This window comes from Cuculus canorus, chromosome 2 (assembly GCF_017976375.1).
Source record: "Cuculus canorus isolate bCucCan1 chromosome 2, bCucCan1.pri, whole genome shotgun sequence".
Classification (NCBI taxonomy): domain Eukaryota; kingdom Metazoa; phylum Chordata; class Aves; order Cuculiformes; family Cuculidae; genus Cuculus; species Cuculus canorus.
This window is the reverse complement of record NC_071402.1, coordinates 92,890,201-92,914,171: the sequence shown is the minus strand read 5'-3', so window position 1 is coordinate 92,914,171 and position 23,971 is coordinate 92,890,201. Positions and strand designations below refer to the sequence as shown.

The following is a 23,971-nucleotide window of genomic DNA, read 5'->3' as shown; positions in this document are numbered from 1 at the left end:
AAGACCCCACATCAAATCTGAGTGAGTTCTTTATTCAGAATGATTTCCCTAAAAAAATCCTAACAGGAATCCTGGGGTTGTGCGTCCTTTGAGATTATGTTGCTGTAAATAGCCAGTACTCGAAGTCCAAGGCAGACTTGTTAAGTTTGAATGGCCTGATGGATCACATGAAATTGTTTCTAAATATTTTTTGTTTATACATCTCAGCTTCAGGTTGTGAAAGAAAGCCCCATTAAGAATAGAACACCATAATAGCTATATAAAAATTACATAGACAAAAAAAATAGTAGTAGAATACTTTTTCAGTTAAAAAATATTGCTGACTTGGCTGATTATAGACTTCAAATCAATATATACAATGATGGAAATGAATGTCAATGGATTACCTCTCAGGAGACTCCTGCAAGTATGAGCAGGCCCAACAACTAATGTGTTTTCCAATGCCTAAGATACATGGGGGTAGAAGACACGTCCCTCCTCAAAAAGGGAAATTAGAGAAACTTGGTACCAACAAAATCCCCTGTTGCTGGGGGTGAAACAGCTCCTCTAACAACATTTCTCCACTGTGGCAGGTGACAGCAAAACATGGAGCAGGAGTACCACTGGTTTGTAACATCAGTGTATAAAATATCTCTTATCATTTCTGTTTTGGGGAGAAAACCTGCATCTATTGTATCAATTGTGTCAGCATTTGAAAACATTTTATTACATGCTCAAATGCAAAGCTATGCTATTAGGACATTAATTAGCTGACAAAACTGAGGACTTAAGATATGCCAATATGAAGACTGCCTTTGTCTTTCGAGATACCTCCTTTTATGTATGGACACATGTACGCACATCAGTATGAAACTGCTTGTAACTCTCAGGTTCTCCAAGGCTTATTGGAGATACAAGATATCCTTCCTACATGTTGCCTTTGTCCTTCAATGAACAAGGCCAGCAGTGGGAATAGCACTTTCCTATCTGCTGGGAAAGTGATGAGGTCCTGGCCAAGATAAACCTTACAGGTAGAAGAAGTATTTTTCATTAGCTCAATCAGTATAGTTAGAAAAAGGAGAAAACCTTCTAGATAGACAAGCCTTTTTACAGGTCAGAAATAGATAGCAAATTCCCAGATAAAGTTGGAGACATTTGCTCTGAAAAAAAACTCCTCTACACCTGTGGAGTGGGAGTTCCACGGAAGCAACGACTTCTCAGCAGTTGATGCAAATCTCTGTTGCAGGGGTAGACCTTACAGAGATCTGCTTTCCTCCTGAGCTACACTGTGTAGGAGATGCCCTTGCTCCACGGCAGTCACTGATTGTGGCTGTAGAGGTAGCAGAAGAGCAAAACTAGGCTCCCCAGCTGCTTGGCTGTGAGAGTAGTTATTTCATGAGCCATAGGAGGATGAGGGCAGCACAAGGCATGAACTAATCCCTCTGCACCCATGACAAGTGAGGGCAGTTCTACAATAGAGTCCAAAAGTAGGAAATCCCACGGGGAAGGTTATACACACCCAGGGCTGGATCCCAAGCTTTCTCTCCCACCTAAATCATGCACAGTCAGCCCAAGGCGTCACTATGCTCCAGCTGCCCTTCAGCATTCTGGCACTTGCTCTTGCAGATTGGTCCTCTGAGAAAGTTACTTTTCTTGTGTGTTTCTTCAAGATTATGTCCGAAAGGTCTAAGAATTGCCAGTGTTGCATTAAGAAAAACCAAAAAAGGTAAATGGAATGGATAAATAAAAACATTACCAAAGTGGCAGGCCAGGTGCGTGAGATCATGAGTTGGATCTGTTAATAGTTTGTACTGCCTTTCTTGTTTAGGAAAGCCAGTAGCAAGAGCTTCAGATCACAGGTAAATTATCAGGGATTTACCCGAGAGCAAGTGATTGGCCTGCCTGCCTGGCTGACTTTTTGCTGAAGTTGCAGCATCCAAACAATGCTGCTTTGCACGTCTTCTATTCCTCTAAACTCCCTTTAAGTATCCATGTTTACAAGTTACCTCAGGTTAGCTTTGTCAGAATAACAACAGATTATTTCATAAGCTCAGGCTTTGGGTTTTTAAAACTCCCCTGATTGTTAAAAGCTGTTAAGTTGACATGCTCTCCTCCATGTGAGTCTCCTGGTATGGCTTTGTGGTGGCCTGATGTCATACCTAACCACAAAATACCATGATCTAATATACCATAACTGTTAAAAAATAGTGTCCAACACATTGGTTTCCTATCCTCACAGGGAAAATATTTATACCATAAAACTTCTTTACTTTTAAAAAAGAAAGACCCTGAAAGATGGTATTTAAAATACCGTATGGTACATAAAAGGAGTGGGGAATATTAAATGAGTAATTTTGCCTTTGTTCTTTTCTTCTGAGAAAACAGAAGTACTTGGTACTTCTGTAGAATATGGAAAACATTCTAGAGACGTGAAAGCATGATTTTTTTTAATGTCCGGGTCTCCTTCATACCACACTGGCAGTTCAGCAGTTTGGCATTGCTCAAATGATAGAAAGCAGCCTCTGGGTGAAAATTTGATTCAGTTAGCATGGAATCACAGTTTTAAAAGTCAATCATTTGCAGGTTTGAACCAAACAAAAGAGGAATGAAAATGCAGTTCATTTGCTGCAAAAGGCTATTGAGAGGATTAGGTGGCAGAAGACATCTTCATAGAATCCTACAATGGGTTGGAAGGACCTTAAAGATCACCTGGTTCCAACACCCTTTCCATGGGCAGAGACACCTTCCACTAGAAGGACTTTGTGTACAAGCAGGAGAGTATGAAGCATCAAAAGTATAAAAATGTCAAACTCTTCTAGACACAGACTTCAGCATCACCACTAATCACTTGTTTGTTTTCAGCAACTGAGATTCTGTACTGTTTTACAAGCATGCCATTTGTGTTTAGAGTTAAATTTTATCTATCATCTTGATTCATCTCGAAAGGTAGCCCTTTTCCTGATAGCTTGTGGCCTGTAAAGCTTTCTGCTTTTTATTATTATTATTATTATTATTATTATTATTATGGGGTTTTTTCGCTTTGCCTGGCAATGGCTGTGTTCCCACATATAATTAAGGTAGAAGCTGACAGCCCCCAGAGGCAGGGAAAGGGCCAGAATTTCCCAGGTCATGCTCAGGAATCCAACTTTCTACAAGGAAAAGCAGGAAAAGATGCTTACAGCTGCTTTCTGTTCTCTGAGACAAGTTAAATAACATCACTGTCTAAACTCATTCATGCTGTGCAGACCAAGAAAAGCAATCACTGCCACCACCGGTGATCTTTAAGGCACGCATTTCTATTTCCCCCTCCCCATAATGAGGCAAGGGAAGGGTGCTATTCATTTTTGCCTTCATCAGCATCTCACAAGCTTCAACTGCATGATAGTCCTGCAGACCTCATGGTCTCAATGACCCCAAACTCAAGAGTGAAGGCTAAAGGGGATTGGAGGGGAGGTTCTGATTGCAGCTCAGGCTCGGCCAAACTGGCATGGAATGTGCAGGCATTACAAGCCACTCCTCACCCCAGTAAGACTCCATGCTGCATGCCTGGAGTGGTGCAAACACAGATTTGGACCTGAGCCACCTGCTTAAGTTCAGGTCTAGCTATTGTGCCTTCAGGGGGCACCAGGCTCTGCCTCAGATCCAGCAGGCAGAGCCTGGAGCTGCAAAAGCTGGGAAAGCAATCTAAAAATAGGTGTTTCAGTAAAAGGTTGTTTTCCAGCTCTGTTTTGCTGCCTTGTAGTGCACCACACTAGAAATGTGGGCAAGTGGTTTTTGGTCCTGAGAGCCGCCTTTTCATTTTAAAAGAATGTCCCCACCAACCACATCCCCAAGTAAGGAAAAAGCAACAACTTACTGGTAAAGCTGTTAAGTGGGAAGGCAGAATTATACTCTCCATTAAAACTTACTGTCATTTAAGTGAGGCTTCGATGGTTTCAATAGCTCCTTACCGGGAGCGACGTGTGCACAGAGGTCAACATGCACCCCACCGGTCTGCCTTTGTGCTGCTAAAAAGAAGGAGCCTTACAAGGCTGCCAAGCGGATTCTCTTTACTCCCTGGTGCATTGTAGTTGTTTAGGTCTGTGTGTTTACCTAAATCAGAGAAAGCATGGGATTCAATACTTCTTCATTAAGGCATGATGCACTGCAGCTGGGGTCTTGCCTGCCAATTTATTGGATAGTCTGGCATAACTAAAGTTTTGTGCTTATTATTTTTTTGGTTGAAGGAGAAATGTTCCCCTGACAAACCGGAATGCATGGAGAGCATTAAGAAGAAAGTACAAATTAAAATTTATTTTGCCTTGTATGGAAATTGTGCCATATACAGCTTGATACGTCAGCCACTTATGCTCATAAGTTGTTACCAAGAGGTAAAGTTTCAGGAGCACAAGGCAGTCACCACTAGGTGTTTGGGTGAATAAAATATTGATTATTATTAAAACATGATTCTGCAGATAAGAAGAGGGCAGAGTAGTTTTTATTCTGATTTTGCAGAGAAATTCCAGTTTATAATGGAACAATTATCAGATTCCAGAATCTGGGGAAACAAAAGCAAAAGGAAAACTTTGTGAGATACAAAATCTGGACATAGGATGACATTTTAGAACACAGATTCACCTACTGTTAAAATCAAAACCAAATGCTGAACTCTTTAACCCAGTCCTCATATCCCGCTGATTCAAGAAGCCCCTCCATCCATTCAAAGAATGTAAACTCTGGAATGACAGGAGCCAAGAACTCTGTTTTATGGAGAGCCGGAAACTTTTCTTAAAGGGCTAGTTTATGACCTGGCTGGAGAGCTGGAAATAATTAAGTGTTCTTGTCAAAGGTCAAAGTCATAGGGTTAAATTCCTAGGAACTCAAAACAACCCTCAGTGACTGCACCAAGACTGATCATTTGGCCCTGTTCAGCCCACAGTGGGAAGGCAGAAAGCAGCCTGGGACAGAAGAGAGCCATGCCTCAGTTAGCTGCCTTTTCCAATTCCAAGTCTGACATTTTGAGACTCATCACACACTCTTGGTCTTAAAAAAGAGTAGCTAGGGTTAAAAAAATAAAAAAATCTGGAAATAAGAATTGCAGCCAAATGACCTATTTATAGCAACACCAAATATGCACTAAATGCCAAATGGCAAACGAAGATCCTGATTCATATTCTACTTCTGATGTAACCCAATTGAATTCAATGGGGCATTAGACTCTGCAGCAGGAATCTGTCTCCAGATGAAAACAGCAGCACTGCTCCGGCCCATGGGGAGCTGTCATGCTCTGTTGTATACATGTAAGCTGCAAAACAGTCTATGTACGGATCTTAGTGCTTAAATTTGAAGCCATGCATAGTGTTATTACAGAGCAGTGCTCAGAAAAGTAATGACGGAGAAGGGGGAATTCACTCATTGGGTGTTTTTTTACCAAATGATGATTTTATCTTCTCAGAAAAGCAACAGTCTTTCTCCCCTTGTGAAACTTAGCTTAAACATGATGCAATAATGGGCAGCCTGAGTTTGCCAGCATTCTTAATACAAGCTATATGCACACCCTGGTGAGATGTATGGAGCACAGCTCCATTTGATGCACTCACCAGGGTGAAATCAGAAAGGCAAGTGGTGGACAGAGGTGGAGAGGACCAATACCTCCTCCACACACTTTGTACTGATGGAAAACATGCTCTGCCTTATTGCCCTGAGAGCTGCTTTCCCCACTGCTTTTCATTCAATACCTTTTGCTCTGGTTCCTCTGAAAACTTGACCCTTGCTGATGTCTTTTTTTTGGGGAAACAAGCATCTTTATAAAAAGTAAAGTATCCCCCCAAACCCTCAGAGAGTGTTTCTCAGTTTTAATTTCCTATGGGGTCATACTCCCTGTTACGTGCCAAGCAGATTTTTCTGCTACACCAGCACAGCACTGTTTTAAGCTCAAAAGCATCTCTATTCATCCTCATGCAAGGGGTAAACCCAAAGAGCAACTGAGACCATGCAGTTACCTTCTGCACTGAGTGCTCTGTCTTTTGTGAATCTAAATTGATTTTCCTTGCATGGGAACATCCCGGATCTACCCTTTGACCTTCAGCTTGAGGTTGTGTATTAGAAGTAAGAGAGAATGTGAAAGCAGTATTTGACTGTCAGCATTGTCAAGAAATATGAGCCATCCTCTACTAGAAAACAGTCTGTTTCTGTCCAGTGCCTGGAAACATGGGAATTGCCAGACTTGCTTAGACACAAGGGTCAATATCCCGTCTCTGATGCTAGCCAGCACCAGATGCTTTAGAGAAAGGTCTAAGAAGCCTCTAGCTGGCAGACATGGGATAATCCCACTCTTATCTCCCCGCTTCAGAGAACAGTACAGCCAACACGCACGCTAGTACAGACACCTACATGCACACTGGAAACTGCCTACCCCAGAGAGCTCACTTCCTGGAAATACCACATTATTCTGTGTCACGTCAAGTATTTGTAAATACCCATTGCAATAGCATGCAACTGGCCCCAAAGACTCAGCTCTTTGGGTGGGAAGCAAGCGAATTAATAAGACAAGGGATGCTGAGAGCTCAACAACTGTATTTAGTGCTCGAGTTTCTACAGTCAGGATGCAGCTAATAATTGAACTGAAAATTGCCAATTAAAACAACCCTGACAATCCAAAGACGAGCTAATATAATTTTGACAGAAGAACAAGGTAGTTGGAAGAAATTGCTAACCCTTTGCCCATATTCCTGTAATCCAGATATATTCTTGATCAAAATTTAGTGTCCCTTTTCCACGCCTCCTGGGACAACTGTCAGGCTTCCTGATGACTTTAGGCAATGATCTTTCAAGTCTCTCAGGTGTGCTCAGCTTGCATTAATGCTCCTTTCAGCACCTACCTACTGGGAGGAAGATGAAGTGGGACCAAGTTAAGCTTGGACATGTTTCTATGCTGCCCTGAACAGATCACTTTTTCTACCCGTGATTTAATATTTTCAAAATAACATTGATCCATAGGAAAAAATGGACTTTGGTTTTGTAAAGCTTCAGCTGGGGAATTCACATAACATTTGTAGAAGATTCTGGAAAGCCAGTGGAAGGGCCACTGTGGATTTCCTGGCCCAAATTCCTTCTGTGTTTTGAGTTTATCTGCTCTTACGTAAATCAGATTATTATCAAAACATTACACTGTTCAGTACCCACAGCTCAGATGAAAGCAGGAGGGGGAAGTTTGTGTTGACCCATTAGAGAATTTTGTTATTGATACAGTTCAGGGAAAGAGAGATCTCAGCACACTTTACTTGTTTAATTAGTGTCTGTTTCTAAACCTCAGATATCACATAGAATTCTTCCTGTACCAGTAATTAAAATGCATAAAACTGCAGAAAGCTACAAGACAATAATCCACATTATCTGATACTTTTGCTATTTGGTAGCTCTTCAAACAAAGTACAAAGCAACCTTGATCTTCCTAATGCTCTTTACTCAGAAAAAGGCCCAACAAAAAGGGACTTAGAAGTCTAAAATCAGTGGGCATAAAAAATAGGATTGCAATTTCTTGGCAAAAAAAAGGTGCTTCATTTGTACTAATGGACTAGGCTATTTTTAGTTTTGTTCTGAAGTCTTTGTGAGGGGCCTCTCTGAGTCAGTTCAAAACACAGAAAGTCCTCTTCCCTAATCTGGAGAATATCATACTCCCTCTCTCTTGCAACATGTGTTATTGTACAGCAAAAGAATAATCTCAGGAGGAGTTTTTTTGGGAAAAGTTTTGATAAAAAAACTTCCTCATCCTTCACAGACACTCTCACCCAGGGGTTACTTGCCCCTCTGAAAGCAAAGGAGAGCCCTGTAGGGAGAGACAAGGCTGAGCTCCAAGGTTAACTCTCTCCTAGGACAACTGTGTGGGACTCATGCATGGCCCTCAGTCCTGGCAGACAGACTAGACCTGTTTCTCTCCCTCCCACTACCCTTTCTGCAAGTGTAGGTGATCAGCTGCTTTTTTGAGGCACGGCATAGCTTAGGAAGAACAGTGCATTCAGATACTGCTAGTCCCGTATGTGATATTGAATGACCACGTGAAGCAAAAGCTGATCATTCTTCTGGCACAAGTTGGTTCAAAATTGTTGATGGGTTACTCTTACATTGGCAAGATTCTGCCAGAGCATACCTTGCCATCAATACAAAGCCACCATAAGAGCATGAAATCATGGTGAACAAAGTACTGAAGATTCTGGCTATGTTAGCAGGGACTGGCCTGCCTGTCACATCCAAACGTCACTGTGTGTCCTTCCCTAGTGGGGATCAAGTACCTACTGATGAGTGACCACTTCACATAGTGTTGCAACAACAAACCATGGTGTTGGGCAGTCCAGGGACTCAGCAGGTTTAGCAGTGCTGTCCATCATTTCATGCTGTACCTCTACACAGTGATTATGGGAGGGTAAGGCGTGGTGCGTGCTTGTCAGATATTTGCTGGCCCACCGAGCAGAAAACCCTTTGTTATGGAAGCCATGGCTTGGTGTTTCAGCCAACTGCTGCCCATAAGGTGGAGACAGACACTTGGTACTGCTGCAAATAAGACCTTGAAGACATTCACCACTTGAAGGTTTAATTCCTGATTAGCGCCAGTACTGAGATGGGTATTGCCCTGCAATACTACTGCAAGATATAAACCTCAGCTTACTACCAAGAAATCTCTCCTTATGTCTCCATACATCATGCCTTCCCTGGGGGTCACAGTCCGGTGCCACCCTTCTGTTAGAAAAGCCAACACTTGCCAGTTCAAAGACTATTGCCCGAGCAGCCCCACAAAGCTGCTTGGCAGTGGCTGCCCTGTAACTGATCCCACTGAGCTCAGCAGGGCAGGCCTGGACTGTTCAAAGAGAGCAACCTCAGGATATAATAGGAGAAATCAGGGGGCCTCACAGGCTCAGAGCCAGTGCAGTACCAACTCCAAGGATGCTGTTCCATGCGGTTGATACCTGTAGCTATTAAGGAATAAATTGTTATGTAAAGTTGTGCCACAGCCAAGTGGAGCCTTAGGAACATGATGGTCACCAGAGAGCTGTTTGAGTCCTGGTAGCTACTTGCTTGGTGTTAGAAATACTGCTTAGGTTATAAAATCATACAAGGAAAATGTGTTCCCCCATAAGCCCTGCCGCTGGGACTGAGGCTTCATTTTAGGTACCTGGTTCTCCTGCTGTGCGGCTGGTCACCTGCTCTTTGAGCTGAAACAAAACCTTTTTCCACTGCAAATGGTTTCCTGTGGAAAAATCAGAGGTTTGGTTAAATGAAATTATCCATCATGTACATCTGATAGAGACTAAAATGTTACCATTTTGGAAAAAAAAACACCCAAACCTTCAAATGCTCCCAAACTCAAAAAGTTCAGCCAAAATACTGCAGGTTTTGATATGCTGCCAAACTCAATGTTTTCCATGCAAAATGTTTAAAAAAGTAGCGCCTATTCTAGGGAGAACCTCTACCTTCCTATGTTCTCATCAGACGATCAGGGTCATATCACTGTTTTACCGTTAGCAGGGGGAAAGAAGTTATGTAGGCTGTTCAGAACCAGCCTTTTTTCTGTTTGTGCCTTCATGATAATTTACACTTCGAAGAAGGAAAATATACAATTGCACAATTGGCATTTTTTTACCTGGAAGAAGATAGAGATAATTGTTTTCTCTAGAAATAGAGCTAAGTAGCTCGCATAACTGAGAAAGGAGATTTGCTAAAGTCTGTAATCCTTAAAGTTTTCTATTAGTCCTGTAAAGTTTTCTATTAGCAAATTTAATATTTTTCATACTGGAGAGTTAAGGTGAAACAGTTCTCTTAAATGCAGATGGTGTCTCCTGAAGAACATCACTCCATCTATGCTCCCTATCCATCTCTTTTTCCCTTGCCTCTTCTTTCTCCCTGTCAAATAATTCCTGCCCCAAGGATAGTAATAACTTCAATTTGTTTTAAGGAATAACTGCTGCTTTTGTTAGCTGTGCCATTTCCAGGCTCTCGGTTGATTTCTAACTTCGACCTAGCCTGGAAATTCTTAAATTACAGAAACCAGTACGTATACTGCAATGCTCTGTTCTAAACAAAAACCAAAAGCCTATTCCTCATTTCTTTATAGCACCATAGTGATAATATTGAAGCTATTGCCAACATATAACTTGACACTGAAGAGTGGTCATTATTAGCAGTACCTCACTGTGTTTTTGGGAATGAGAAGTATGAACATCCCTCACACGAACATAAAATATGAATAATGAAGATACTTGCAGGTATGCGCTCTCAAAAGAAAAGCCTGGGTCTGAAAGCATTGCACGTAACTTTTTTCCTTGTAAGTGATTAAAAGCAGATGGCTACCAGGAAAGCTGTGTTTTGCAATAGCAGTCATATAGAATGCTTCAGACTGTTTGGCTAGTAATTTAAGTTAGGAAAACTATTTGCAGAATGTGACCTCTGGAATGTAGTTATTCCAGGAAGATGTAACATATTATCAGGAGTGGATTCCAGGACTGTTATTTCTGGTAACAATTGAACTAAGACAAAAATATTTACAACCAACTTATTAAACAGAAACATTCAAATATTTGTCAAGGAGTTTATTTACAATGAAAAATTTCTGCAGATCTCATTAGTTTCCACTTAGGAGAGAAATAAATGGATAAAGACTTTGGAAATTATCCTATATGTTCATTTACAGGAAATGTACAACTCTCATTAATTTTAAACAAAGCAGTAATAAGCAGCAAAGACCAACAGGACATGCAACCCATAGAACTGCTGTAACATACTTTAGCCCTTCACAAAAGTTCTCCGTTTCTTCACAGCTGGTACCCATATGAACTAATAGCTCAGTCTTGATGCAGACTTTTACCCTTGTCTAAACAAACCCGAAGCAAAGCCAATCAGAACACTGTCACTCAGGTCTTTGCAGAGGAGCCCAAAACTGTGCAAGCACAAGGCACTGGAAACATGAGAGATAATCTCATGTACTTCCAACCCTAAAGTGTCTTTCACTAAAAAGCTTCAGTTCTCACCACCAGATATTCTAAACCGTGTTGCAAGTGGGGACATAGATTGGAAAGGACTTCCCTGTCCCAGTTCATACAATACCTTTTCATCAGCACCTTCAAATGAGGTTTGGTTTTATCACACTAATGCTCTCTCCTTGCTTCTCCCCAAGGCAGACATCTCCTTTCAGGGCTTGCACTTGAGGTTCATTTGTTCCTGTGTCAGAGCTCTCCTCTTTTTCTGGTGTGTATTTGTGTAAGTATTTATAGACAGCAAATGAATCTCCTTTAAGCTTTTGTTTTGCTAAACTAAACAAGCCTGCAGGCTTTTTAATACCTTTCCCTAACAAAAAAACCCAAACCAACAAACCAACCCACCCCCTAATCATTAGCTTAGTGAACCTAATGACCTCCCTCTGCATCTGTTCCACTATAAATTGATTTTTCTTAAACAAGGTGACTAGACTTCTAGATGACATCTTGTTGATGCTTTACCAAATAGCATTGATATAATATTTCTATGCCCCTGCTGGCAATTCATGCCGAGATCACATTTCCCTTTCTTTAAGGGCAGGTCATGCTAGTGATTCAGGGTGATCTTGTGATCAACTAGTACACAACTAGTGTACTCACATCTTTCCTTTCCCTGTGTATGAACACCAAGCATGGAAATTGCACAAGTCATGTTCAGGCTGCCCCATCTCTAAAGCTCCCTTTATCCCCTATGCTAGCCTTGGCCCAGAAATGCAGCTCTGGAGGGATGTAGCATTTTTCACACAGACCAAATCTTTACCTGCAAGCATCACCCACTTGTCAACAACCCACAGATCTTAATGCATGTCACATCTACATTTTCCCCATTTTCACTTCTATGCACTCTACCACCTGGTGCTTCCCCAAAACAGACCTCCCACCCTCCCTACTCACCCCTGTCTTGTCAGAACAACATAGACACATCAGCCTCTGCACTCAGTCAATTGTGGAGTCAAGTTTGCTACTGTCTCAGGGCCAGCCTTGGCTGCTTTTCCTAGTACTGAGAAAAAGGACAAGTGGTTTACTCCCAGATATTCTCTACAGCTCTGCCTTCTTCCTACTACACTGAAGAATACTGAAACAACATGAAAAAACTCTCACTCAAGCAATGCCAGTTACGTACTTCATTATTTTAGGGAAAGCATTTTGCCGCAGCTAAAGATAGTCCTTGGGTTTTTTGTTCTTTACTTAAGTGTATGTTGAGCAATCCAACCTTAGCACAGATAAACAAAGTGTCCCAGAGACATTTTAGTGCCGTAATCTATCTGCCCTGAGAGAAAGTTAAGCCTCAGAAGTTTTCACTTAGAAAGCAGTAAAAAAGGAATTTAAAGTGCAGCTAACTGTAGATTATGAAGCTGATCCCGGTCCCCAATTTTACAGTAGTTTATTTCTATTATTTCTGTTGACTGCATGAATCGCAAAGATAGGAGGTAAATCAGGACCTCGATCACAACTGAAATGGATCTCTCAAGCCATTCGTAATGGCCTGGCTTGTTCTATATCTGCTCTCCCCACCTGTCCCAGCCCCATCTCATTGGCTGAGTACTACAGCAGCCCTGTTGAGCTGAGGCTGCTTTTCACCATTTGCACTGTTTCATACAAACTGCTCCCGTGTTTCATTCATCCTGGCACCAAAATTCATCAGAAATCTGCTTACCCTTTACCCAGAAGTGTGCCATTCAACACAACTGCTTACACCATGCCCAGAATGTGCCCCTTGGACATGTATTTTCTGTTTCTTAAAAAACACCCAGAAGCCACTGTTGTCTTTTCTCTCAGAGCACCACTTTATTCAGCATCCAAACCAAGAGAAATCTGGGCTGTTCTGTTTCCACTGGGTGAAAAACGTATCAAGTGTTTTGTGCTGCAGCCTTCCTGGCAAGACAAAAAAACCACTTGAAATTGTACCCATTTTCAGACTGCAATGTCAAACCAGATGTGGAACCAGATTTACGGTAAAAGACTCCTTCTGGGCCATGGATCTTTCAGCAGATCTCTAATGCCCTGAGCACAATTTGGAGCAGTTGTTAAAGCTTCCCTTGGAAGTTCAGTGAGACTTATCATTGCATATAATTTTGACACAAGCACAGCTGAAACTCAAAGGATGGTTTTATTTTTTGGTATCTACCAATACTTCAAGACAGCTTCATTCCCTCAGCAGAGAAATGAACTCAGTGCATGGAAGTGGGAAGGCAGGCAGCTTGTGCCTGGTTTCAACAACTCCACATTTGGGTTTCTTTTAATGCATTATAGATTTTTGTTACCATGAAAGAGGAAAGGGCTTTTTGGAGTGCTTTGTGTAATTACATCCAAACCCCTAAAACACAGATCTGTCTGAAAAAAAGTTTTTCAGGAAAATCAAAGGAAGCTGTCCCCAGGATCTCATTGATGCAAACGCAGATATCCATGAAGTGTAATGTGTGTTTCTTAGGACCAAGTCCCTCTAGATCCTTCTTCTTCATTGCTATTGTTATTCAAGGTTTGTACTAGGGATCACTTTAAATATATCTGTTGAATGTATGGACTAGAGGACTTTAAATATATCTGTATGAATGTATGGGGGAGAGGCAACAGTTTCTAATGGCGTTAAAATGAATATAAGCCAAAAATCAATTCTGACACAAAGAGGCTCTGCTGTTGATATCACGAAGGAGAAGAGGGGAAAGAAGGCATTAACAGGGTGCCAGACCACCACAGTACTCTGTGCCAGAGTTGGGAAATAAGTGTTACAGCTTTTAGCCCACTGCCTTAACTTGCAAGACCACCTTTGTGACTTGCTCGGCTCACTCTGGGATGGCACATCCACCTCTCTCCTAGTATTTGTCTTGCTCGCAGGCTTCATCACAGGTGAATTTATGCCAAAGCAGCTTCTGGAAGAAATGAAACACACACAACAGAGGCTTGCTCTGTTAAGTTTAATTTGCTAAGAAGCGCTCAAGGGGTAGCTCAGAGTTTGCAGGCCCTGGCTCAGAGGGTCATGGGGCTAAACAAGACCGCCTGCCATGGTGGACACGTGCCAGAGACAGTGAAAATAGAAAGGGAGCAAGATGCAAAAATACTCAAGCCTGCTTTGTCTTTTTGTGCAACTTTTGCTTCATGTCACGTTTCATGCAACAACTGATGTATGTAAAAGCAATTTACCTAAAACAGCCTTTTCCCTATGAACTAGGGCACAGATACATAGACAGCTCTGGGGGCTGAAGGGAGACAAAACTTGATGACTCTCAATATTACAAGGCAATAATTACCTTAAAGGGAGCTATAAACGCACAGATTCATGGGGTTGTTGGAAAGTGATTTGGTGAGAGAAATATCTTTAGAATAATAGGAAGAGATGGCCACTGGACTTAAGGAAAATTATTACAGATGACTATAGCAGGGCTACAAGTTACCAGCTGGAAGAGTAAATGGACACATTAGACCAGTGCTGAATAGGAAAAGGATTTCTTCTAAAGGTGGAATACCTCTGGAAACAAGATTTGCAAGCAGTATTGTAGGCTATAAGACAGTGAAAGAATTAATAGACAGCAAAATGTTGAATAGCGAGCCCACTGGCATTTATACCAGGAGAGGCAGGTCCTGCGAGCCAAAACTCAGTGGCAGCCGATGGCTGTAAGGTTGATGCCCCGAATGCTGCCCGAAAGGAGGAGTCTGTTTTTCTTTTGGTGTCTGAGAATTCGGAGGACAAGACAAATGTTTTACCTCTCCACCGGCACAGAAAATTGCAGTCTTCCCAGTGCAGCAGAGATTAATATGAAGAGGTCATACATGCATTCAAAAAGATGACCAATTTTTACCAGTAAGAGGCATGTTTCGTGTATTTGTTTGCTCAGAGAGCTGCATAGGTCAAAATAATAGTATTCATGCCTCATCCGAATAACAACTCCAGCCTGTCCAGGACTGATGTAGTCTAACCATCCAGATTTTCTAGGGTTTCCAAAATGCCTGAGAACCCTTTAAACCTTCTGCCTGCCCTACTCTTTTGGAGGTAACACACACACACAGAGCACAACTCCTGTCTTTGTTAACAAGGTACATTTCTCCAGGAAACAGGCTTTCCAAACGTGGTCCACAGAAGCACTGAGGTGCCTGCAGGCTCTGATTCACTGTCTGAGGAGATGAAGCTGCAAAAGCTGGATGAGTTCTTGTTGCTAGAGGGTGGTGCTTGCCCCCACTTCAGGTAGAGCACCCCACTGCAGAAGGGATCACATCTCAGAAAACTCAGCTAATACAAGTCGCCTCAGCATATATGATTGTATCTGGAAGCATAGGAGTGGATATGTTATCCAGGCTCCTGTATCTGCAGAGGTGATAACTTCTGGGCCAGGGGCAATGCATACAATCCATTTTTGTCCACCTTAACCTGAAATTCTTATCTTGACACCTTAAAATAAATTTCTGTAGTATCTATGATCCATGAAGCACAAGAGAAATGCTATTTCAGGAAGGAGACCAGCATGATTAGTCAGCACAGAGCTTAGTCTGGAACCTCCTGTCTCAGATGTGACACTGGCCTTCGGCAAAATGTTCCACAAGCAATTCACGCAGGTGAGCAGCTGATTATTCTGGAGATCAGAATTACTTGACAGTATTGAAAAAAGGTGGAAAAAGTTAGGACTAGCAAACAGGCAGTTTAGGTAAAGATAAAAAAGTATAAACAGCTTTCAGAGTAGAATAGACTTGAGGACAGATTGAAAGGGTTTTTCATGGTTGTGAAGCAGACAGAAATTAATAATTTTACCTTTTGTACTCCCTTCCTCCATGAAGGACTTCAGCAAGCACCCCACTCTGAAATAGTTTTCACTTGAACTAAAACGAAGTGCAATGTATTAGCCTTTCCCTCTTTCTTGCCTCTCCTTTTCTTGGTAACTCCAGCTTTCTTGCTGGTGGCTTGTCAGACCCTGGTGCTTCCCACTACTTTTGGCCTTGGAGTTCTGGCTCAATTTTCTCACTCACTGCTCTTTGGATCTTGTCTTAACTAACAAATTTCTCAAATTTCCTTTTGACTCACACCACTTCACCTCTTTACACCCATACCAACCTCTCTCCTGCTTCATCCATGCTCCATCAAGCAATGAAAGGAGTTAAGAGACTTCTCAGCACTGTCTGATATTTTAATTCAGAGAACTCAGTTACACAGTATTGTTTGTGTCACAGACATCAGTGCCTTTCTCCTGAGTTAATTAGATTTCCTCTGCCCATTTGGTGAGGCTGGCAGAAGGGCAGCATGGTTGAACAGCCTTTACTTTAACAGTGTGTTGCCTTCAGGCCCTGCCAAAAAGCCTACGATCAGCATAGCACTACATCTGTTTTTTCTCTAGAAATTACTAGTACCTGGGTCAGCACAAACAAATCGCCCACAGCCATGTCTCGGAGGACACAAGAGCTTCCCTCATGTTGCCTCCTCCATTAGATGTTCTTTGCTTTATGACCAATAAGAGTTTTGCCACTGAAGAAAAGGGTTGTTCACGTAACTGTGCATTCCCACTTTGTGGGTTTAGATGAACGGCCAGGCCTTTTCCCAGCTCAGCGCCAAGGAAGGGGTGCATGCTAAGCCTCCATCACTCCCGATCCCTAACTGCATGAGGAAGAATCACAGAATCACAGAATCACAGAATCACAGAATCACAAGGTTGGAAAGGACCCATTGGATCATCGAGTCCAACCGTTCCTAACACTCCCTAAACCATGTCCCTAAGTACTTCATCCACCCGTTCCTTAAACACCTCCAGGGAAGGCGACTCGACCACCTCCCTGGGCAGCCTGTTCCAGTACCCAATGACTCTTACTGTGAAGAATTTTTTTCTGATATCCAACCTGAACCTCCCCTGACGGAGCTTCAGGCCATTCCCTCTAGTCCTGTCCCCTGTCACTTGGGAGAAGAGGCCAGCTCCCTCCTCTCCACAACCTCCTTTCAGGTAGTTGTAGAGAGTAATAAGGTCTCCCCTCAGCCTCCTCTTCTCAAGGCTAAACAACCCCAGCTCTCTCAGCCGCTCCTCATAAGACTTGTTTTCCAGCCCCCTCACCAGCTTTGTTGCTCTTCTCTGGACACGCTCCAGAGCCTCAACATCCTTCTTGTGGTGAGGGGCCCAGAACTGAACACAGTACTCGAGATGCGGTCTCACCAGTGCTGAGTACAGAGGGAGAATAACCTCCCTGGATAGAAACCTCTATCTGCAGCAACCCCAGCATCCTTTCATTCATTTTTTTAAAGCCGCTCAGGCTCTTGGCTTCTTAACCATTTGTGATAACAAAAGTGAGGGTCCTGAAGCATGGAGGCACCTCTTATTGCCCGTGAACATAGTCCACAGAGCTGCTGAGCTGTGGGAGCCAGCAGCCGTCTCACCACGCAGGGCACCACTTGGCTGTGGTGCAGAAAGCTCAAAGCTCATAATTTGAATTTCCAGAGCTACAAAGCTCTTTTTTAGCACTGAAACAAGGTTAGAAATATCCTCAGGAATTAAGACTGCCAAGTAAATCATCATAATAAAATGAAATAATTACTTGGCATAGCTCTTCTGAATTTGATGCTTGCAAGACAGCCACAGATGACCACTGAACTCTCCCTGTGGGCTCTTTTATTCAAGGAGCACTCAGCCTGAATATCTGAGAGATCCTGTCAAAAAACAAGGTTTGCCAAATAGAGAGGAAATGACTAAAACCGGAAGAAAAACATTAGTGGTTTCTCTCTTTCACAGGAAAGAGGGGAGACAGAGTAAAAATGTGCTCCTACAACCAAATCCTCCCTAAGAAGCCAATGGGCAGACAGTTTCCTCAGGCTACGTTAATCTGACAGAAGATGCGAGAAACCCGATGAGAAGGGTTGGCAGAGGGCATTAGTAACGGTACCCCTTGGAAGGTAAGTGCCATCCAGTGAAACCCTTCCGTTGCGAGTGGTGGTGCTTCAGAGAGGTGCTGCTGTCTAATTACTAAGCCTGAACCTGTAAGCCTATAAACAGTCTGGTCCCTTTTCATGCAGCGATCTTCTTGGTTTTTTTTTAACAACCCTACCAATTAATTTGAACTCTGTGCGTGTTAAAGGCTAAATTAATTGTCATTTTACTCTCACAGGCTTTTTTTCTTGTTGAAATAGTATTTTTTTGTGTGACAACTGACCATTGCAATTTACCTCCCCTGACTATTTGGATGCTGGCAAGATCTTTAATGAAGGTGTGTTTCATGAGAAATTAGAAAAGTCCTACTGCATTTCTGAAGGCAAATCAGGAAGCTGTCTGGCAGCCGTGAGTTTGTTTGTAGAGTTGCCACTCCTGTTTGAGAAGGGGCTAAACCCCCAGTACCTGCTCTTTGCCAAGAGGAAACACATTATAAACTCTTCTGGAGAAAGCCTACCCTTATTCCAAGTTATGCATTACCAGATAGATCATCAGCTCATTTTAGAATACGGTTTAAAGAGAAAAAAAAGATCATTCATTGCAAGTACAGATTTCACCATAGGTGTGCCTAGATCATTCCTACTAATTCCTAGGCTTTCTAGCCTATAGGTTTTCAACTGGTTGAATTTCAATCAAGACATATTTGCTTTATTTAGGCAACCCATAGTGACTGAGGAGCATAACACTGATCGCTGCTTTGCTAGTTTGTGGCGCTGGGCAAGGCTTTTTCTAATACTGGTAGCATTTAAGGAAATAAAGATTGGAAAAAAACCCATCTGTGAACATTATTTGAATAACAACTACAAAGCTGTTTCGGCAGTCCATGCCCTTCTCTTACACTTTCTGCAGCTGTTCACAACTGATCTGTGATTGTACAGAGACCAAGCACAAATATTCAGGAAATACAACGCATTGACCTGAACCAGGCAGTCCAGCCTCTTTGAGACACACCATACAGGGTGTGATAGGATATGACAGTAGGATATGATTTGGATCGTTCTGTGTATTGTAAGCAGGAAATAAGTTGTTCTGTTCTCTTTAACTAAAGGATTGGTTTCCTGGGCTAAAAAATACACTTGGATAAAATGTTTGCAGAGTAAATTCAGCACTCTGAATTTTTAAAGAGGGCCACTGCACTGAAGAGTTCCCCTATACTTCTCTTTTTTGAGATCTGTCCATATGCAACCAAGGAAAACTGGAGACAGCTGTGTAGTGGCCAAACCTCACTAAAAGCAACCTTCAGTTGAAGTCTGTATCTATGAGCTGCAGATCCCTCTCTAAGCCAGGGAATAACAGAGACAAAATCCAGCTCAGTGCTGAGGCTTCCTCTGAAGCAATGTTGCTTCACAGGGTCCATAAAAAAAGATATCTATGCTGGTAAAAGCATCATATAAACAGTAGGCAAATCTTGGCCAAGGATGGGCATGGGAGTGGTGTGCTGAGGCTGTTTGGAACATGACATTTTTTGTCTGCTTCTCAGGAAAACAAAACAAGGCTGATAATAGTGACTTGTGTTTCATCAGACAAGCCACACCGCCTCTTGGAAAGGACTTTGATTCTCCTTCAGAACCAGGGACCCTGTGACTTACAGGGCTAGACTGCACATGACAGCAGAGATGAATGACCCTGCTGGGACCAAGCACTGAAGGTTGATGAGACACAACATCTCACAGCAGGAGCATTCAAAATTCAGGCCTGTGACAGAGGAAGTGCAACGAGGGAAGGATGAATCTGGTGTTTCAAGAAGGAAGGAGGTTGAAGAAAAGTGAAGTAGTTTGAGGAAGGTATGGCATTCTCCCTCTTATCACCCTCTTAACAGTCCCCATGAACTTCATCTGTCCACTGCCCTGCCTACCCTTTCCCTAAAAGTGATTTTTTCTCCTTACTACTTCACCAAATATTTTGATCTTTATGATTTCCCATAAAGAGCACAAACTTGAAGGGGCTATTACAAAAAATGCAACATTGCTACACAATTCACCCCCTAACGCACTGAACTATTTATCTAGCCTATCCTCTAAAGTCCATACTTATGGGCTTCCTCTGCTCCTGGAGAGTTTTCACTCAGTAATCAAGGTGGGCTAATTCATAATGATAGTTAAGATGATACTATAGCCACCTACTATCTTTGACGGTCAGTTACAGGTTGCTTGTTAAAAAAACAAAATAGTTTTCATTAGCTTTCCCTCATCTAAAATTGATCTTTCAGAGCAAAACATTCTCTGAGTGCTTTGCCATACAAGGTTAGCAGCAGGTCATGTCAGAAGCAGCATATTTTAAGCAAATAATGTCATTTTAAAGAGATGTTAAAGATGCACTTTCAAGAACCAAAACCAGAATCTATTATTCTTTCCGCTCTGTGGAAAAATAATTTGTATGAATAAAAGAGTATAAAAGAGTATATCATGCATACCAAATACTTAAAACATTTCCAGCAGTGTCTGGGGAATAGCCTGAAAAGCAAAGACTGTTCTTTCTCTGTGAGTGGTATAACAAGTGATATAATATATGCCATTACTTGGATTGATGCACAAAGCCAGCTGTACTCAGAACCTCTGACATTCCATCTAAGAAAAATCAGCGGATCTCCTCTGTCAGAAGCAAAAAAAGACATCTAAACAAACAGATTCCCAGAAGATTTAGGCAGGTCAGTGTATTTTAGGGCAAAATTAACAATCTTTAACTAATCTTTGCAATCCATGTGACTGAAAACTCAGTGGTTGCTTCCACATATCAGGCCAGGAAAAAAGCTGTAAGTGTGGCATGCCCCGTAAGTGATCCACCCCGTATTCTTGTTGGAGAGACTTTCAAGATACTGCATAAGAATTGACTGGATGGTCACACTCAAAGACTTGTGGTCAACAGCTCAATGTCCAAGTGGAGGCCGGTGACAAGTGGCATTCCTCAGGGATTGGTATTTGAACGAGTATTGTTTATATCTTTGTCAGAGACATGGGTAGTGGGATTGAGTGCACCCTCAGCAAGTCTGCTGATGACACCAAGCTGTTTGGTGTGGTCAACATGCTGGAGGGAAGGGGTGCCACCCTGAGGGACCTCAACAGTCTTGAGAGGTGGGTTGTACAAACACCATGAGGGTCAACAAAGCCAAGTGCAAAGTCTTGCACCCGAGTTGGGGCAATCCCTAGCACAAATACGGGCTGAGCAGAGAATGGATTGAGAGTAGCCCTGAACAGAAGGACTTGGGGATGCTGGCAGATGAGAAGCTCAACATGAGCCAGCAATGCGTGCTTACAGCCCAGAAAGCCAACCATACCCTGCACTGCGTCAAGTGTGAATAGCAGGTCAAGAGAGATGATTCTGTCCCTCTACTCTGCTCTTGTAGACCCGCACCTAGAGGACTGTGTTCAGTTATGGAATCCTCAGCACAGGAAGGATATGGTTCTGTTGGAGCAAGTCCAGAGGAGACACACGAGGACGATCAGAGGGCTGTAGCACCTCCCATACAAGGGCAGGCTGAGAGATCTGGGCTTGTTTAGCCTAGAGAAACAAAGGCTCCAAAGAGACCTTAAAGCAGCCTTCCAGTACTTAAAGAAGGCCTACAGGAAAGTTGTAGATGGGCTTTTTATCAGGGAGTGCAGTGACAGGATGAGAAGTAATGATTTCAAGCTGAAAGAACAGATTAGGTATTAGGAAGAAATTTTTTACCGTGAGGGTGTTGAGGCACTGGAACACATTGACCAGAGAAGTTGTGGATAGCCCATCCCTGGAGGTATTCAAGGGCTAGTTGGATGAGGTTTTGAGCAACTTGGTCTAGTGGAAAGTGTCCCTGCCCATGGTAGGGGGGTTGGAACTGGGTGATCTTTAAGATCTCTTCCAATCCAAACCATTCTATGAGTCTATGATTCCCCGAGGTAGGGAGAAAGCAGGGTCACACCCAGATGTGTATTACTGTTCTTCCCTCTTTCCAATTACTGATCAAGATCCTCCTGTCCTCTGCCTGAATTGTACTTGCTTGAGAGAACATCCGAACAAGTGCCCCTTGCTTCATCTTCTACTTATCTGTTGTAGATAAGCCTAATCTTGGTTTCTGAACCTTACTTTTTGCTATGGAAATGACTGCAATACCCATGAATTGTGGCCTTTAGGGATGCTTAAACCAGAGTCAGTCTAAGCCCTGCAACACTTTCCCCTTCTCTAAGGTAGCTTCTAAACCTGTTGGCTTCCAAACCTGTTGGCTTCCTCCCAGTGGCTGTCTACTACCAGACCGGGACTGAAGGACTCTTCTAGAGGGCGACAAGGAGACTGAGTCATCTGAGGAGACAGTATTTGTTCACAGAAAGGAAAAGGAATTTTCTGTTACAAAATCATCTGATCTGCAAGAAATGACCTCTGTTACCATGATTCATTTGTTGAGGGAGGCTGCCTTGGCTAGCTAGACACCAGTGTGTGATTTCTTCACAAGTTTCACATGATGGGTGTAGGCACATAATGGCCTGATGTGGGAAATAGGCCATAGGGGAGTAGGTGGCTATGAAGCACCTACATTCCTATTCCCTGCCTTTGCCACTAGGCCACAAAGAAAAAAAATCCATTTTCACTAACATTTCACCTCCCTCTGAGTAATGGTTTGTTCCTCACAGTCATTTCTATCTAGGTAGATGAACTCTAGTTTGCCAGTACAGTGTCTCCAAACATCTCACACAGGACACCTCAGCAGGTGAATATTTGCTTTCTATTGCTCTTGTATGGCTTTCTGAAAAGAAGACACTGACCTTTGTTATTCAAGATAGTACAAGAAAGACTTTCTTTTTCTAAGCTGCAACCAAACAGACTATTGCTGAAAAGGACAGAAAATGCCTAAGCAGATTTTCTACCACAGTATTTGATTAGTTTTGATGCCTGCAGCCTGGTTCAAACACTGAACAAGTGATCTTATGAGCTGCACACCCTCAATGCTCTGCTGAATTCTACTTTTGAGCATAAGTATTTGGGGTAAGAACCATCACTGATGAAGAACTATCCCCACATATATTTCCTAGGAGGAGCAGTGGTTCAGAAAGCCCCTCTGAAAACCAAAATTTCTCCTTCCTCTAGCATTAAAATTTTGGTGTTGATAGACATAAGGAGCAAATTATGCTGTTCCCACACTAATTAAACAGCAGACTGAAGTGGCACAGAGCTAGGACTCCAGTCACTTCCTGCCCGGACCCCACAGAAACATCCTTCTCAACTCAAGATGCCTTGATCCAAGGTGAGGGAGGAGGAAGAAGAGATTTTACGGTCATTTAAGCCCCCATGCAGATAGACAATTCACTTGCAGCCCAGCTAGAGACATGGCCCACTTCAACAGAGATGAGAAAAAGGCTCCTTTTTCGCCTTTAGCGAGACAGACATTCTTCAATTCATTTTATGGCTACAGATGACATAGCTGTCTAGAGACACTCTAGTGAGTAGAAGCGAGGAGAAAAGCCAGAAAAAGTGGAGGTGGAGATCTGCAGCTCTGTCTCTCCATTTGATGTGGTCTCCTTTAAAGGTCACCCACTGGGGCCTGACATCAGTCAAACTATTTTTGTGAAAACAACAGTGATCCAAATGAAGATTTATATAACACATTTGTGCTATAGCTCTTGGTTCCTTTCTCTTAAGTTACTGAAAGCAATATAATAACTTTCACAGGCATATTATAGAAGATTGCCAACATTTCAAACATTTCCTTGATGTACGATGATCACAATTGAGAGGAATGTGAATTTTATCCAGCCGTCAGTAAGGTTTTGTTTTCTTTAATCCCTGAGTTTAAATCATTGGATAGTTTTCAGCCTCCAAACTAAATCTTAATTGAGACTTGCTGTCATTTAGTTTACCACATGACTCTTCTAACAAAGCACCAAAGGGCCTTTGAGGAAGGACTGGGACATGGACCCTTAGCACTTCTCATTGCTGCAAGCTGGTTGTGCAAGAGAGCTCTTCGATACTTAACATAAAGCAATGCAAGTTTCTCTTCACTATTAAAGTTTCTTTGTTTGAAGTGGTCTCCTGGGTCAAACCTGTGAACAGTGTAACCCAACCAGATACCCCACAGACTGGAAATAAAACTGGTGGTTTGCATCTCAAGGTGCTGCCAGTTTGCTT

General features: G+C 42.5%; 2 protein-coding genes across 8 annotated transcripts in view; one reads left to right on the top strand and one right to left on the bottom strand.

The window, feature by feature from the left end:
* The window catches only part of SMIM13 (small integral membrane protein 13), a 179,510-nt gene that overhangs the window by 28,815 nt on the left and 126,724 nt on the right, over positions 1-23,971 (bottom strand). The window contains exons 2-3 of one of the 6 annotated variants that reach the window (XM_054060768.1): positions 9,128-9,202; positions 3,914-4,071 (exon numbers count right to left, since the gene is read on the bottom strand). The exons of the other annotated variants lie outside the window; for them this stretch is intronic. Coding sequence (XP_053916743.1) covers positions 3,953-4,071; positions 9,128-9,202 — 194 coding nt within the window. The 3' untranslated portion in view covers positions 3,914-3,952. Of the gene's footprint in view, positions 1-3,913; positions 4,072-9,127; positions 9,203-23,971 lie in introns of those variants that run through there. 6 annotated transcript variants of the gene reach the window in all.
* Positions 17,698-23,971, top strand: part of NEDD9 (neural precursor cell expressed, developmentally down-regulated 9) — a 107,609-nt gene continuing 101,335 nt past the window's right edge. The window contains exons 1-2 of one of the 2 annotated variants that reach the window (XM_054060759.1): positions 17,698-17,844; positions 19,359-19,662. The gene's annotated coding sequence lies outside the window, so the exon portion shown is untranslated. The remainder of the gene's footprint in view (positions 17,845-19,358; positions 19,663-23,971) is intronic. The other variant, XM_054060760.1, reaches the window with a different exon arrangement.